The following is a 15,692-nucleotide window of genomic DNA, read 5'->3' as shown; positions in this document are numbered from 1 at the left end:
CTCGGTGTGGGGCCTCGCGCTTCGCCTCTACTCCCGCCGAGGGACGCGAGTGCTTGGGGTTCTGGGAAATGTAGTTTATGCGCCTCGGCGTCACTGGTGTGCCCCTCGACAGGGCCCGGAGCCGGACTTCAGCTCCCGGCTGGCCGGCGGACGCGGGCGGGGACGCAGGAGAAGGGGCGGGGCGAGTGAGAGAAAAGGTGGGCGGGGCCGGGGAAGGCCCGCGGAGGGGCGGGGCTCCGGCCTCCGAGCCGCCGCCGCTCGCGGTCTGAGGTACCGGAGCCGCGGGGCCGGGAACCGCGAGGAGCCTGGACGGCAGCGGGCGCGACCGGAGTGGTCCAGAGGGCGTCGGCCACCGCCCCTCGGCCGCCCCACTTGCAGGCCCCCTCCCCTCCGCCGGGACGCGGGAGAACCCGGCGCGCGGCGGGGGCGCGAGGCGGGGCCGGCGGGGGCGGCCAATGCGAAACTGGCTGGTGCTGCTGTGCCCGTGCGTGCTCGGGGCCGCGCTGCACCTCTGGCTGCGGCTGCGCTCCGCGGCCGCCCCCGCAGGTGAGCCGGGGGCCGGGCGGGCCGCGGGAGCGGGGGTCCGGGGGGCGCTCCCTCGGCGCGTCCCGCCGCTGCTCGTCCCCCGGCTTTCCCGGGTGGCCCCGAGCCCGTTCCGGCCGCCCGGGGCTGGGCCGGACTCGCCCGCGCGCCTGCGAGCGGGACCCCGCGTGCCCCTCAGCCGCCCGCGGTTCGGGCCACCAGGTCGCTTCCTCCCTCTCCAGCCTGTGGGGTCTCGTTGGGTCAGGGCTCCGAGCTCTCGGCGCCGTGGGCCCTGTCGGTGGAAGGGGGCTGGGCTTTGCTCTTAGGGAGTAGCCGCTTCGGGGAAATGCCCCTTCGTAGTCTGTAAGTCGGTTAAACAGGTCTGGACGCGAAACCGCGCGCGGCGACGCGTGGGGTCGGCCCTGCGAGTCTGGCCTGCGCGGCGCTGACCGAGCACGCGCGCCGGACCCGCCGCCCGACGCTCGTGACCGTGCGGCCCGAACGCTCCGGTGGGGTCGAGCTCGTGCGCTTCCCGGTGCCCGTGGCGGGGGCCGGCGGGGGTGTGTGTTACCCTCACCCCTACTTAAGGTTTCCCTATTTTTCTTGTTTCCTTTTTGAGGGGCTTGCCCTAGAAGGCTCTTTTCAAATGAGGTAATCGTCCTTTTGCGTAACTATGTGGGGATTTTTTTTTTTTTCTTACCACGTCTGTCCACAACAGCTGTTTTTCTGATCCAGAAGTTTTTAAGATTAGAATTGAATATTTGCAGTTCCGAGATGGGTCTGTGCCTTTTAAGGAGAAAGTGGAGAGACGAATTCGGCAGCCCTCAAAGCGTTCTCATTGGTATACGCGGAGTTCTTTATTCTGGGAACAATGCACTAAAATCTTTATTAGACAAACCACAAGCTCTTTGGAAAGGCTATTCGTGTCACTTGAATAGAATTAAAATACTATTTAAATGGTGTAATGAAAATACAATGTTACAGATGAGGGTTTTTTTGGGCTTTTGTAAAGTGGGTTCAGGAGAGGCTGCCATTTACATAAAATGCTTTGTAACATTTGCTGGGTTTGGGTTTTACAGGTTTTCTTTTCTTGCATGACGAGTGAGCTCCACTGGAATTTACTTGCAGAGCGTCCTTAGGGTATTTGTGACCTTCACAGTCTTTCAGGTTCTGTAAACAAGCAAAAACCCTGCCTACAAGCTACCACTCGGGTCTGCCAGATATTTTCTCAGTTTGAGATAAGTCTGTCCCACTGCCTTAGTGTTTGCATGATCTCCTCACCTGCCATCTGGTTAGACTTGGTTAGATTTACCGGAACCTAGGAGGTAGGTCATGAAAAGGGACAGGGCTGAAGGGGAGGAATCGGTACTAGTTATATAAGTTAACTTTGGCGTTTGGTGGCATTGTGCATCTAATTAGATAAGAGCATTTTAACCTAAAAAACCTTACAGTCCTAACTTTCCTTTTTCGCTTTCGATACTGTCAAAACTAAAAGCAGTAGAAGCGTCTCTATTACTAAAGTAACCCCCAGCTCCCTTCCCTCGTTGCGTTGTCACCATGTTTAAACTAAAACATTTGGGCATTTTTACATTTCAGCCTTTATACCTTAAGCCTCAACTAAGAAAGAAAGAACCCAAGATTTTCTTAAGTGTTCATCCCTTGAAAATATCGTAAGATTTGCTTTTCTCTTTTCTCTCCTGCCTCTTTGTCTTTCTCCAGTCTCATTAAGTCGCGGCAGTATTTTTTGAAAAGGAGATTTACCTTCCCTGAATATTAAAGAAGGCCCTCTGACTTGCAGTTGATTCAGCAAATACATGAGAGCCTACTCTGTCCTGTTGTAGGTGTGGAATTAAGCAGAATCAAGATAAAGTCTCTGCCTTCATACAGTTTACGATTTAGAAAGGAAGACAACACAGGAAATCATTACTGAATATTGAATATCCTAGGACATAGCGATAAGTTTGGCGACAAAAATAAAGCCATGTAAGAGCATGAGAGTGAGGTGCTGCTGTTTTAAATAGGCCAGGGGAGGCCTCTAAAGAGGTGACAGTTGAGCAGGGGGACCTGAATGGAATGAGTCACGTTTGACCTGGTACTTTTCTAATATAGTGACTCACTTTAAACAGCTGAAGCACAGTCAAGGGGAGGGCTGCTGGTGAAGGTCTCTTGCGAAATCCAGCACGTTTGCGGGTAATGAGGACAATGAAATTTGTTAACAGTTAATTTAGAAAAATGTGATAAAAGAAGCCTTCTCTTTCTAGGGTCTTTGGAAAGAAGCATGTCCAAGAAATGCGTAGGGTTCAAGGTGTGCTAGATATGTAGACTCTGCTCAGTCTAATCGAAACAGACATGGGGCAAGTAGAGGCCAAAGACAAATTGAGCTTGCTTTGAAATTTTGCCTGGGGCTGGTCATCCAGAATCATCCCTGTGTGCTAATCTTGTCTGTGCTTGTTTTCATGTTTATAAAATGATGACTCATAAGGTTTTGCGAAGATTCAATAAAACACCCAGAACAGTGCCTGATTTACAGTAAACTCCATGAACCTTAGGACAGTAGTATAGTGGCTGATGCCTGTGTTGGTGAGATCCGTTGGGACGTATCTGAAATTGACAAGGGCATGCTGGTTGTGTGTATGACGATTGTCCTTACCAGTAGATCTGTGATGAACTTTATAATTTCTTCATTTTCAAGATTTCTGCCTACTTTGATAAATGTCATCTGAGAGCATGCATGTGAGGGTGGCAATTTTGGTCTTATTTTTTAAGAATCCTTGGGCTTATTTTAAACAGTCAGTTCTAAAGTCAGTCTCCCTTAGTCTGCAATGAACTTTTGGATGCCCACGCCCAGTGCAGAGCCAGCAGGTTGTCAGACTCTTGGGGTATGTTACATATTAAACGAGAAATGGCCGTTGCCTCAGAGAGCTTGAGTGCGGTTTTAATTCTTGACACTGAATATTTGTTTATTGCTATATATCTGCCATCTAGAACAGTGAACACAGGAGGTGTTCAGTAATTCGAAGGAATGAATCAAAAGAATAAAACTGGCAAAGTATGAATTTGTCACTTACAGATTCTTTTCATATTCTGTAATGACCTTATGATTTAAATTTTTATGAAAGTAAAACATTCTTTGTAGAAAAGTTTGAAATTATTTTTTAAAAAACAGCAAAGAATGATCTATACGAAGACAGTTTTCGAATGCACATGTAATGCATGTTTGGGAGGAAATAAGTCTTAAAAATTTTATTGACGTATAATATTCAGAAAGGTGCATGTAAATGTGCAGCTTGATATCATTTTCACAAACCGAATATACCCAACTAATCGGCACCCAAATTAAAGACCAGAAAACTGCCAATGCCCCAGAAGCTCCCTTCATGCTCCCTTCTGTTGTCGCCGAGAGTGGTAGCCGCTGTCCTAGTCTTTAATGGCAGAGATTTGCTTGCTCTTCTGCTTTATGTGAATAGAACCCTACCGTATGTACGTAGTTCTTATAGTCTGTTTATCGCAATATGATGTAGAACAATATTTAGTGATTTGTTTACGATGTAGTTTTAATGGCTGAGAGTAGCATATAGATAGTAATCCCTTATTTGTGCATCTGTATAGTTTTCCATTATTAATAAAGTGACGCTGATGGATAGAGAGATTTTCTTCTTAGTCTTTCTTGTCCTCCTGTTTTGGGAGACCAGCATCAGACTAGCTATCCTGTTCTTGTAACGTGGAGCAGAGGGCAAGGAAAGGGTAGAGCCAAGCCCTAGCAAGGGAAAGTAGGAACTTGGAGCTTCTTACACAGGTATTTATCGAGCATCCACTCTGCGTTTTATACTGTGTAACACACTACTCACGAGTTCCTCAGACCGATTGACATTGATGATATGTGGTAGAAGCAACCTTTTTAAAACTGAGATATAATTGACATTAGTTTCAGGTGCACAACATGATTCAATATTATATATTGCAAAGTAATCACAATATATATATTTAACATCCATCACCAAACAGTTACAAATTCTTGCGATGAGGACTTTAAAGATCTGACCTGGCAATTTTCAAATATATAGTGCAGTGTTATTAACTGTAGTCACCTTTCTGTACATTATATCCCCAGAGCTTATTTATCTTATAAGTGGAGGTTTGTACCTTTTGACCCCCTTCACTCATTTTGCCCACCCCACCCCTTGCCTCTGGCAACCACCAGTCTATTCTCTGAGATCAGTGTTTTGTTCTGGTTTTTCTTTTTTCTTTCTTCCTTTTCTTTCTTTCTTTTTAGATGTTACATATAAGCGAGTTCATACAGTATTTGGTTTTCTCTGACTTATTTCACTTAGCATGATGCCCTCAAGTTCTATCCATGTCGTTGGAAATGGCAAGATTTCCTTCTTTTTTATGGCTGAATACATTCTGTTTGTGTATATAACATTTTCTTTATCCATTTATCCGTTGATAGACACAGGATGTTTCCGTGTCTTGGCAGTTGTAAATAATGCTGCAGTGAACGTGGCGGTGCGTAGATCTTTATGAACTAGTGTTGTCTTTGGATAAATACCCAGGAGTGCAGTTGCTGGGTCAGAAGGTAGTTTTATTTTTAATTTTTCGAGGACTCCTCAGACTTTTCAGTAGTGGATACACCAGTTTGCAGTCCCACCAGCAGTGTACAGGGTTTTCCTTTTCTCTGCATCCTCTCCAACACTTGTTATTTCTTGTCTTTTGATAATAGTCATTCTAGCAGGTGTGAAGTGATATATCGTTGTGTTTTTGACTTGCATTTCCCTGATGATTAATGATGTTGAGCATCTTTCATGTTCCTGTTGGCCATTTATATCTCCTTTTTGGGAAAATGTCTATTCAGATCCTCTGCCCATTTTTCAATTGGATCGTTTGGGTTTTTGTTTGTTTGTTTGTTTGTTTGTTTTTACCGTTGAACTGTATGAGTTTTTATGTATTTTGGATATTAACCCTTTATTAAGCCCTTATCAGGTGTGTGATTTGCACGTCTTTTCTCCCACTCAGTAGGTCGCCTTTTCATTTGGTTGATGGTTTCCTTTGATGTGCAGAAGCTTTTTATTTTGATATAGGCCCACTTGTTTATTTTGACTTTTGTCGCCTTTGTGTTTGGTGTCAAATCCAGGAAATTATTAGCAAGACCAGTGTGAAGGAGCTTACCGCCTCTGTTTTCTTCTAGGCATTTTATGGTTTCAAGTCTTAACGTTCAAGTCTTTAATTCATTTGTATTTGTTCTTATATGGTGTTTAAGATAGTGTTCTAGTTTGATTCTTTTGCATTTAGCTGTCCATTTTTCCCAACATTTATCGAGGAGACTGTCCTTTCCCTATTGTGTATTCTTGGTTCCTTTGTTGTAAATTAATTAACCGTGTATGTGTGGGTTTATTCCTGAACTCTATTCCGTTCCATTGATCTCTGTTTTATGCCAATGCCATACTATTTTCATTACTATAGCTTCATAATATAGTTTGAAATCAGGAAACGTGATGCCTCTGACTTAGTTTTTCCTTCTCAAGATTGCTTTTGTTATTTGGAGTCTTTTGTGGTTCCATACAGATTTTGGAATTGTTGGTTGTATTTCTGCGAAAAATACCATTGGAATTTTGGTAGAGATTGTGTCGAATCTGTAGGTCACTTTGGGTAGTATGGACATTTTAACAATATTCATTCTTCTAATCCATGAGCACTGCATATCTTTCCATTTATTTGTATCTTCAGTTTCTTTCATCAGTGTCTTACAGTTTTCAGGTTACAAGTCTTTCACCTGCTTGGTTAAATTTATTTCTAGGTATTTTATTCTTTTTGAGGCATTTGTAAACAGGAATGTTTTCTTAATTTCTTTTTTGATAGTTCGTTATTGGTATATAAAATGCAACTGATTTTTGTCAATATACAAAAATGATTTTGCATCCTGCAGCGTTACTGAATTCGTTTATTCTAAGTTTTTTGGTTGAATCTTTAGAAATCTATTTTTCGGTATATCTGGAAGCAGAAGTTCTCTAACAGGCCAAAATCTGCCATATACGTCTCCTTTGGGGGTGGGAAAAAAAGAAATGCATGTAAAGCTGTTCCACAGAAGCAGCTTAGACATGGATTAGAAGCGGGGAGGGGTGGCAGTGGCAGAGAGAAGTGGAGTAAGATCAAAAAGTAGTTTTCCGCCATAATCCATGAGATTTTCTCGTGCCACACGGTTATCTTTGTGTTTATTTATGGAGAACTCTTGTTCGATATGGAGTGATCTGAGAAGTCGGGAGAAAGTATTAGGACTCCCTTGTAACGGTCGAGGTGAAAGAGAAAAGTGTGAACTGAAATTAATGATGAAAAGGATAGATTTGAGAAATTTTTCATGAAGATTCTGTCATCAAGGAAAGGCTAAATTACGTTTCATATTCATGTCTAAAAGGTTTATTTTTATTATCCATCAAAATAAGATAATATTTACATTTAAAGGGATGTTTCAGTTATTTTGAAATTTTACTCGTGTGTAGCAGTCTTGTTTACTGATGTCAGATAAATGAGGCATTTAGGTTAAATGAGATTATTTGCTTTTCTACAGCTTTTAATCTTTTGAAAAGACATGAAATAGACTAAAGATTTGGTATCGTTTTCTCTGGTTAGGGAACTGAGGCACTAGGAAGGGATTTAAATAACTTCTTACAGATACTATGAACCATGGTGACTGTGGAATCAGTGTCACATACGTCTGGTTACTACATTTGCCTTACTCCTGTCGCTAAAATGTGGTTACTATGAATATTTCTCTGTGAAAAAGTAGGACTGTGGGATATCATTACGAATTTTACCTAAGCATTACATAAGCATTTAAATTATTCAAATTCGGGCTCATTTAGTTAGTTCCAGCAATAGGTACAACTTTCATTGTATAGTTATATATAGAGATAGGGTAGTAGATAAATATATATCAGAAAAAAATGTTCCTGGGCCATGAAGTTAAAAAAATTAAAATGCTAGTCAGCACTTTCAGTGATTCACTTATTCAGTAATTCACCAATTTAACTGGTGTTATAGATAAAAGATCAGAATTTCGAATCAGATGAGCTACATTAAGCTTTATCGCTATGGCCCTGGATAGCAATGAAGAATGGAGTTATATTACCTGGGGTTAAATTTGAGCCTAGCCATTTACTAGCTGTTTGACTAAAGTGAGGTCACTGAATTGTGTGTTTGTTTCTTCATTTGTTTAATAAGGAGCCTAATTACCTACCTCACAGGGTCGTGAGCATTAAATGATACTCTGTACATAGTGCTTAGCACATAGTAGATGTGCAATAAATATGACCCGTTAAACTTAATCCATGAAAATTTGGATTTACATTAAAGATAAATTTTGCCTTCAAAGAACAGTTCTTTTTAGTACAAGATTCATGGTTGGGTGAAATAACAAGTATCTCTTCCATTTAGAATTGAAGTACCTTTTTAGAAACAGATCTGCTGCTGAGAATAAGGTCTATACAGAAATTTCTGTATTCCTATATTGTTACAATGTAATGTCCTTCAATTATCCTATTAGAAGAATCTGTCCCCGGATATTATTTTAATTAATTATTTGAAAAAAATGTCAGTGTCTTTTCGCGATCTTTTGACCGAATACCTAGATCCTATGGCATATCAAAAACACCGTGAAGATCCCTGGCTTTCAATAATTTATTCATGGAAACATTTTGGATCAGTTCCCACCATTGGAGAAAGATGAGATGGATCCCTCATCGGAGCTATTTATAAGCTCATGGCGCTCAAGCTTTGAAGCTGGTGACAGAAACAGGGACAAAATATCTTTCCTTCTGTCTTCTTTCTCAGGACAAATTTTTAAAATGTAATCCTGCCCATGAGACCTTATGACAGTAAAAAATGAGCTATCATGGGACTTGCGACTTGATTTTTTTTTTTTTATCCTAGATGTTGTTTCTCCTTCATTCTTTCGCGTATTTAGCAAGTGATAAAAGGTTTGCTGGCTGTAGGATTTATTGACGTTAATAAGGGTTCTGGTATTTTCTAGCATGGGAGTCTTTCAGCTTCATCTCCCAAACCTAATAACTGATACTAATGTGGGACTTCACCTTTGAGATCACATTTTTGTTCTTAGTTGCTATCAAATGCATACTGTTTTCCTGGTACCAGACCAGGACGTTTATACACGTTATCATTTAATTTTTACAATAGCTGTATAAAAAGTATTATACTCATTCGTAGTTAAGGAAACTGATGCTCAAGAAATTAAGTAAGTTTTATATGTAATGTAAAAGAGCCAGGATTCTGACTGTGGCCTAATTGACTCTCAGTGCCCACTATGTTTTAGGCAACATTGCCCTTTTCAAACTGATTCTTGTCACAAACATCTTGTTTGTTTGAAGAATTGACATACTTATGTGAGCATGCATACTTACATGTGTGTGCAAGAGAAAAAGACTCTACGCCAGAATGTTGTAGTAGTTCTTGTGGATAATGGGTGCTTAAAAAAATTTTTTTTGTATTTATTTGTATTTTCTGTACACAAGCATAATATATTATTTTGTAATAAACATTTTTATGTTAAATATTGAACTTAGTAATTGACATCTCTAATCTGTTGTTGCTTATTTCTAGATCAATTGGCCTTAATTCCTCGGTGGGAATCTAGCCATTACGATGTAGTAGTTGGTGTGTTGTCAGCCCGCAATAACCGTGAACTTCGAAATGTGATTAGAAGCACCTGGCTGAAGCATTTAATACAACATCCAACACTAAGTCGACGGTAGGTTTTCTGAGTTGGCACATTGCCTGATTTACTGAATAAGAGTTCTGTAAAACCTCTTCTTGGGCAGTCAGACATGCTAATTTAGACGTGCGGTCTCTCTTCCTGGGAGAAATGGCTATTTCATTTTGCTTTTCCTCCGTGTAGTTGAGCCCCCAAAGTAAATTTAACCAAAGTTTTAAGCCAAAAGGTAGTCATGGAGAATATAGTCAATGCCTAACATACCTACCTAGTTTTTATAGATGCCTAGTTTGTTTTTGCTTTGATTTGGAATAACAATTCTTAAAAGGTTCGAGTTCAGAATAGTTATTGGTTTAGACGTGTTCGTGTTGAAATACGCTTTTCACTAACTTCACAGAGACACAGTTGATTTTTTTCGTTGAGTGATTTTTTTAGCAGTGTGATCTGCAGTGCGTGTGACACGCCACGCTCTTCTTCCTGACTACCCTTCCAGGGCTGAGCTTCGGGAGCACAGTCACGTTGACATTAGTTGGGTCGATTACTGGTTAGGAGCCCAAGGCCTTAGCCTTGGACCAGCCTCTGAAGATTACGTAGGGAAGCGTTAGTGGGAGAGAAGAGTGGACGGTCGGATGCCTCGTCATGTGAAGACCCTCAGGTGATAAGCAGAGAAGGCGCTCTCACGATCGTATTAAACTGTCACGTCGTAGCTGAGTAGCTGTACAACCGAATCGCAGTTGTGAATTTCCTTGTCACCAGCAGTGAACATTTATAGATTTTCTATCTTACTCATAGCGCTTTTATTTCTTTTAAAGACAGGTTTCTTTAGCTCATGATCGCAGTGATAATTGAACCTATTACACTGCAATGAGAGGCCGCAGCTTTGTCGCTGCAGCCAGAACCGCCTCCCAACCTGCTCTTGCTGCGCAGCTTTTCCCGCCTCAGAATAATGACTCCTCTGCCAGCCACAAACCTGGGTGTTTGTGTTGTGAAGGGAGAGGGGCGAGCCCCCCTTGTGGGGTCTTTGAGGAACAATCCAGCGCGTCCACAGAAATTACACATAGAAACTAAAGGATCTGTTACACTCACGGGCCCTGGAGAGAGAGAGCGAGGGCCGTGGGCACGTGCCGTTACTGGGGCTTGTGGTGGAGGACACAGGTGGCCCTTGAACAACATAGGCCCATGCGTAGATTTTTTTAAAAAATAAATACTGTAAATGTATTTCCTCTTACAATTTTCTTAATATTTTCCTTAGTTTTCCTTATTGTAATGATACAGTATATAATCATGTAACATAAAATATGTGTTAATCAAATGTGTTATGTTATCATTAAGGCTTCTGGTCAACAGTAAGCTATTAATATTAAGCTTTGTGAGGATCAAAAGTGACACGTGGATATTTGGCTGCGTGGCGGTCAGCGCCCGTAACCCTGTGCGTCGTTCAAGGATCAGCTGTGCGAGCAGAAGGCACGAGGGGGTCCCACTGGGGCATTTGAATGTTACTAGGTCACAGTCAAGAGAGGGCACGAAGAGGACCTAGTGCAGGGACCAGCCCGCTCAAGTCGAGGCATCGGGGAAGTGGGAAGTTTTAAAAATGCACGATGCGGTGTTATCTCGGTTCTTCTTTCTCGCACGTGCCACGTCCAGTCCATCAGCATATCCTCTTGGGGCTGCCTTTAGGTCATTTCTAGAATCCGACCGCTCACCACCTTCACCACGGCTGTCAGAACCACGGTCCTGGCCTAGGCCCATTACGTCGCTCCTGGGTTATTGCAGAAGCCTCCGGGTCTGAATTTCCTGCTTCTACCTTTGACCTTCTGTGTTTTATTTCTATTCAGCAGCCAGAGTGATTCTTCTAAGATTAGTTAGTTATGTCTAATCAGCATGCTGTACGCCTGAAACTAATATGAAATAATATTGAATGTCAACTCAATATTAAAGAAAGGTTACTGATGTAGATTTTCTGCTCATACCCGTCCCTTGACTTCCCTTGCTCAGAGTGCGATACGAAGGCTTTCTGCTGGTCCTTGACCTTATCTGCGTCCCCTGCCCCTTCATTTGGCCACCTTAGACTGTGCCTCATGCGCTAAGCGTGCTCCTGCCGCAGGGCCTTGGCACTTGCTGTCCCCCTGCCTCAGCATTCTTCCCACCGGGTAGCCTCGTGGCTCACTCGCTCCCTTCCGTCCGGCGTCTGCTTAGACGTCACTTCAGCAGGCAGCCCCTGCTTAAACGCTGCACCCCGTTCCTTCTCTGTCTTCCCTTACTTGGCTTTATTTTCTTTTACACTATTTACCACCAATTAGCATATGTATTACATTTAGTTGTATGTTTATAAATCGTCTTTTCCCACTAGAATATGTTTTGTGAGCATAGGGGCTTTAATTTTTTTTAGTTGATGTATTCCCAGAACCTAGAACCTAACTTGGCACGGAGTGAGGCACCTATCAATTACTGAGTGAATGACTCAGAACTAAATGTAATGTGTAAAGTTAATTTAGCATTCAGATATTCACCAGTAATTTATTTGCCATTATAGCATTCTTGCTTTAAATTTAATAAGTTTGGCAATTTATTATATAAAAGTGATGGAATATCTGTATAAAAATAGGTATTAGCCAAAAACATCTTCTTGGAGCACAGTAATTTTGTGGATCTAGTAAGAGTATTTAAGATGGCTTAAAAAAAACTGGTAAATATCTGCAGTAATTTAGCAAATTTATTTCTGTTTATACTTTTATTCTAAATATTCATTGTTTATGAAAGGTAGTCTGCCTTAGTTGGGCATTAGTAAAAGAAAGTGTTTGCATTTCTGTGGTTATGGTTTACTTTAAAGTCTTTGCATTTCACTGAGGGAGCCAGACTCCACATATATTTCAAGGACTTTAATTAAAAACCTTTGTAATAAAACCACGAGTTGTCAGTGTCACAGGTATTTAATAATGTCTTATGTATACAGGTAGTATGTAGAAATTAATGACAGGACTTACGTATTTATAAATGTAGGGAGGGAGCCACAGGTCACAGGTAACCAGTGAAGCAAGGCTAAGAGAGGACCTGCTCTCACGTAGAAAGACGAATCTTAAGTAAAAGGACCACCTTCTGAAGCGGAAGAAAGCAGGTAGAGGTGATTGCAGACGGAGATGTGATTTTAAGTGAGAGGGCGAGAAGCCGACTTTACTGCAGTTTGCGTTTAAGTGGTGTGAGCATTTGCTGGTAGCCAGGCCAGCCATGTTCACACTTGGTTTAACTCTACATAGCACTGGGCTCACACGTAAGTCACTTGGTAGTTAGCACCTCGGGTTTGCTTGTTCCCCCTTTTTGCTAGACGAGAAGAATAAAATTAGAGGGAATCCTAATAAATGCCGTGTCTCAAAGTAAAAGCTCTGAGATGGGCGTGAGGAAACGTGCACGTGTGAGATGAAGATCAGTAACCGATGTTCATGCCACCCCCTCTCAGCGTGCTGGTCAAGTTCATCATAGGTGCTCGTGGCTGCGACGTGCCTGTGGAGGACCGGGAAGACCCTTACTCCTGCAGACTGCTCAACATCACGAATCCAGGTGAGTCCTTTCTCGGCCTGTGACTACTGTGTACAGGTTTGGTGGTGAGGAAAAGTGGCCAAGCCGAGTAGTATGGCATCTGTTTTTAGCAGATGAAAATCAAGCTTTCGTCAAAATTTGTCTTTCATCCTTTTTGACAGATTGACTATTCACTCTGGTTATCTGTGAAGATTCTTTATAGCTATATAGTAATTTCAGGATCCAGTAGGATATATTTTTCAGGATGATTCAGATGTATCTGGAAATTCCTCATGCAGAGATAAATCCTCAATTACTGAATTTCAAACTTTTGGAAAACTGCTGATTTCACCAGCCTGTTGAATTCTTATAGCCTTGATAACAAATACTGTGAATCAGCTTTCTCTTAGAGTTATTGCCTAAGCTTCTGCAAAGGAAACAAAGTAAAAAAACTGAAAACTCGAGTAGTACTTTTTTATTCCTTACAGTTAAAAACTTGTAGGAGTCCTGAGGAGGAAGGAAGGTGGTGGTGATTAGCTTGGGTGTGACCTCGGAACCGTTTTAGGGAGTTGGTAACTGTTACCGCTCATCTTGTGTTATTTTGTAGCATTTCTTATTGTGTTCAGTTGTGATTCTAAGGCATATTGAATTTTTCCAATTCTTTAAGTGTGCCGATGATGACTTCTGGTATTTTAAGATTTGTCGAACCTGTGTGATTACACCCCGCTTCTCTAAGCAGCGGTGGTGGTGGTTAAGGGCGTGGCTTTCAGGCCGGGCTCTGCCGATTTCCAGCTGGCTGACCTTGGATCACTTATTTACTCCTCTGAGCCTCAGTTTCGTCATAAACAGGATAAGAGTACTTACCTCATTGGGATTGACATGAGGATGAAATAGATTGATACATATAAAATATTCAGGATAGTTCCTAGAACATGGTAGCTGCTGAATATCATTTTAAAGAACCTGCCTTTTTATAAAGTTGGGTTTCAGTTGGCTTGTTAAATAAATTAGACCCTATTTTCAGGTCTGTATTATAAAGCAGAGAGGTTTCATACTTAGGATTTCTATGAATTAAGTTAACTTTGTAAGTGAAAATTTGTGAATAATTGTGTTTTTCTTGGGGAGGGGGTCCTTTAATTTTCACCGGAGTCCCAAGATAACCGTGAACCTAATAAAATGTATTACTGATGATTTAAGAGTAGCCTAGAACAAATCATTCGAAATCCAAAACCAAACCAAATTTTAAAAAACCTCATCTTTAAATTAACCTGACTTTTATTAAAATGCTACTGTTCATTGACAGTAAAGGAGTAGAGCTTTCCATTAATAGAAAAATTTCATTTATATAATACCTAGTTACAAATTTTAAAACAAGTGTAACTAAATTTATATTGAACCTAATTTTATCTTTTTGATGATTTAAATGGCATTAAGGTTTATTTTAATACCTTAAGGTCATCATGAGCATTAATTATAATACTCTGGATGTGGAGAAGTTTTGATTAATAGCGTTATCAAAGTAGCAGGATTTCCTGTGTTCAGGAAGTTCAAGGTATGTTTGTTTTGAAAATATGTAATATGTTATAATGTACTTAACCTATTGCCTGTGGTAGACGTATTTCTACTTTGTATCTCTTTTATTTACTGAATGTATTAAAGAGAAAAACTTCTGTTGTCTCCAGTATATTTGGAGTCTAGACTCTCCTGCCAGCGCCTGCCCAGCTCACAACAAAATCTGTATCCCCCTTTTTTCCCCTCCTGCTCATGTATGCAATTGGGTAGGAGCTGTCAGTGCTGTTCAGTCACATTTTAATCAGCATCTACTAAATGTAAAATAGCATTCTAGGAACTCTTAAGACGGGGATCCAAATGATCCTCTGGTGTGTAGGAAGAAAACAATTTTTATTTATCTGAAAACAAAACGTAATCGTTATAAATGCTAACTATATTGACAGTAATACGTGTGTATATTTTATAAATAAGTATGAGCGTGGACAAATGTTTTTAGTTGATGGGGTTGTGTGACCAGCAGAGTTGGAAAACGATAGCTCGAAAAGATAAAAGAACTTTGATACGATCTTTTAAAATAGGTTTTTATATTATTTCTCAAAGTGGACTGATTCTCAGCCATATTAAGTGCTTTGTGAAATCTATTCTGAGTCATTATGGTAATTGAAAAAATTATTTGAAAAGGACCGTTTTTGACCTCGATTAGACAGCTACAGGGGAGTGGAAAGGGCACTGAATTTGAAGTCACTAAACTTGGGTTTGATTCCTGGCTCTGCCACTGTCTGTGATCTTGGCTGAGTGACTTAACGTCTCCCGGCTTCAGCTTCTTAATCTGTAAACTGGAGATGGCACCACAGCCACACAGCGTGGCTGTGAAAGCGTGAGTGCGAGGGGCACAGCACAGAGAGGGCGGCCAGGGACGTGTGCCGTCAGGTGCGCTCTCAGGTGCGCTCTCATTTTCTCAGGCGAGCGAGGGTTTTGCGGTGTCATTTGAAGTGCTTTCAGTTACTCTTGTCTGGGATGAGTGCCTGACATCTCAAGTATTTTAAGTTGCCCAAGAAGTAGGATTTTTGGAATTTGCGGAACAAGACTAAATTTATTCATTATTTATGACTGCAGTCAACTGTTTTTAATATCCCTGTTTATCCAACTTTTCTTAATAGATGCCTTTGAATTTAATATTCCCCTGTGCTGTTTATGTATACAGTGTACACACGTGTGTGCAAAAATCTGTTAAAGTAGTTCTGGTAATTAAATAAATTAAATATTTTACTTCAATATGGCTGAAAAGTTTGTTCTTAAATTTCCAAAAAAGACAACCTACTGTTTGGGAGAAGATATTCGCTACTGATACATCTGATAAGGAGTTAATATCCAAAGTTTATAAAGAATTTATACAACTCAACAACAAAAAAAACAAAACGGCCCG

At 41.3% G+C, this 15,692-nt stretch overlaps 1 protein-coding gene across 4 annotated transcripts in view; it reads left to right on the top strand.

Annotated features, from left to right (window-relative positions):
- The first annotated feature begins 240 nt into the window (after window positions 1–240).
- The window catches only part of B3GALNT2 (beta-1,3-N-acetylgalactosaminyltransferase 2), a 44,498-nt gene continuing 29,046 nt past the window's right edge, over window positions 241–15,692 (top strand). For 2 of the 4 annotated variants that reach the window (XM_039850361.1, XM_039850363.1), the window contains exons 1-3: window positions 244–546; window positions 9,133–9,280; window positions 12,696–12,796. In XM_039850361.1, the coding sequence (XP_039706295.1) occupies window positions 456–546; window positions 9,133–9,280; window positions 12,696–12,796 (340 nt within the window). In that variant the 5' untranslated portion in view covers window positions 244–455. Of the gene's footprint in view, window positions 547–9,132; window positions 9,281–12,695; window positions 12,797–15,692 lie in introns of all 4 variants that reach the window. The other 2 variants (XM_039850362.1, XM_039850360.1) reach the window with 2 other exon arrangements.

The sequence above is a fragment of the Pteropus medius genome, unplaced genomic scaffold (genome assembly GCF_902729225.1).
Source record: "Pteropus medius unplaced genomic scaffold, Ma_sr-lr_union100, whole genome shotgun sequence".
Classification (NCBI taxonomy): Eukaryota; Metazoa; Chordata; class Mammalia; order Chiroptera; family Pteropodidae; genus Pteropus; species Pteropus medius.
This window is presented reverse-complemented; position numbering and strand designations above follow the sequence as displayed.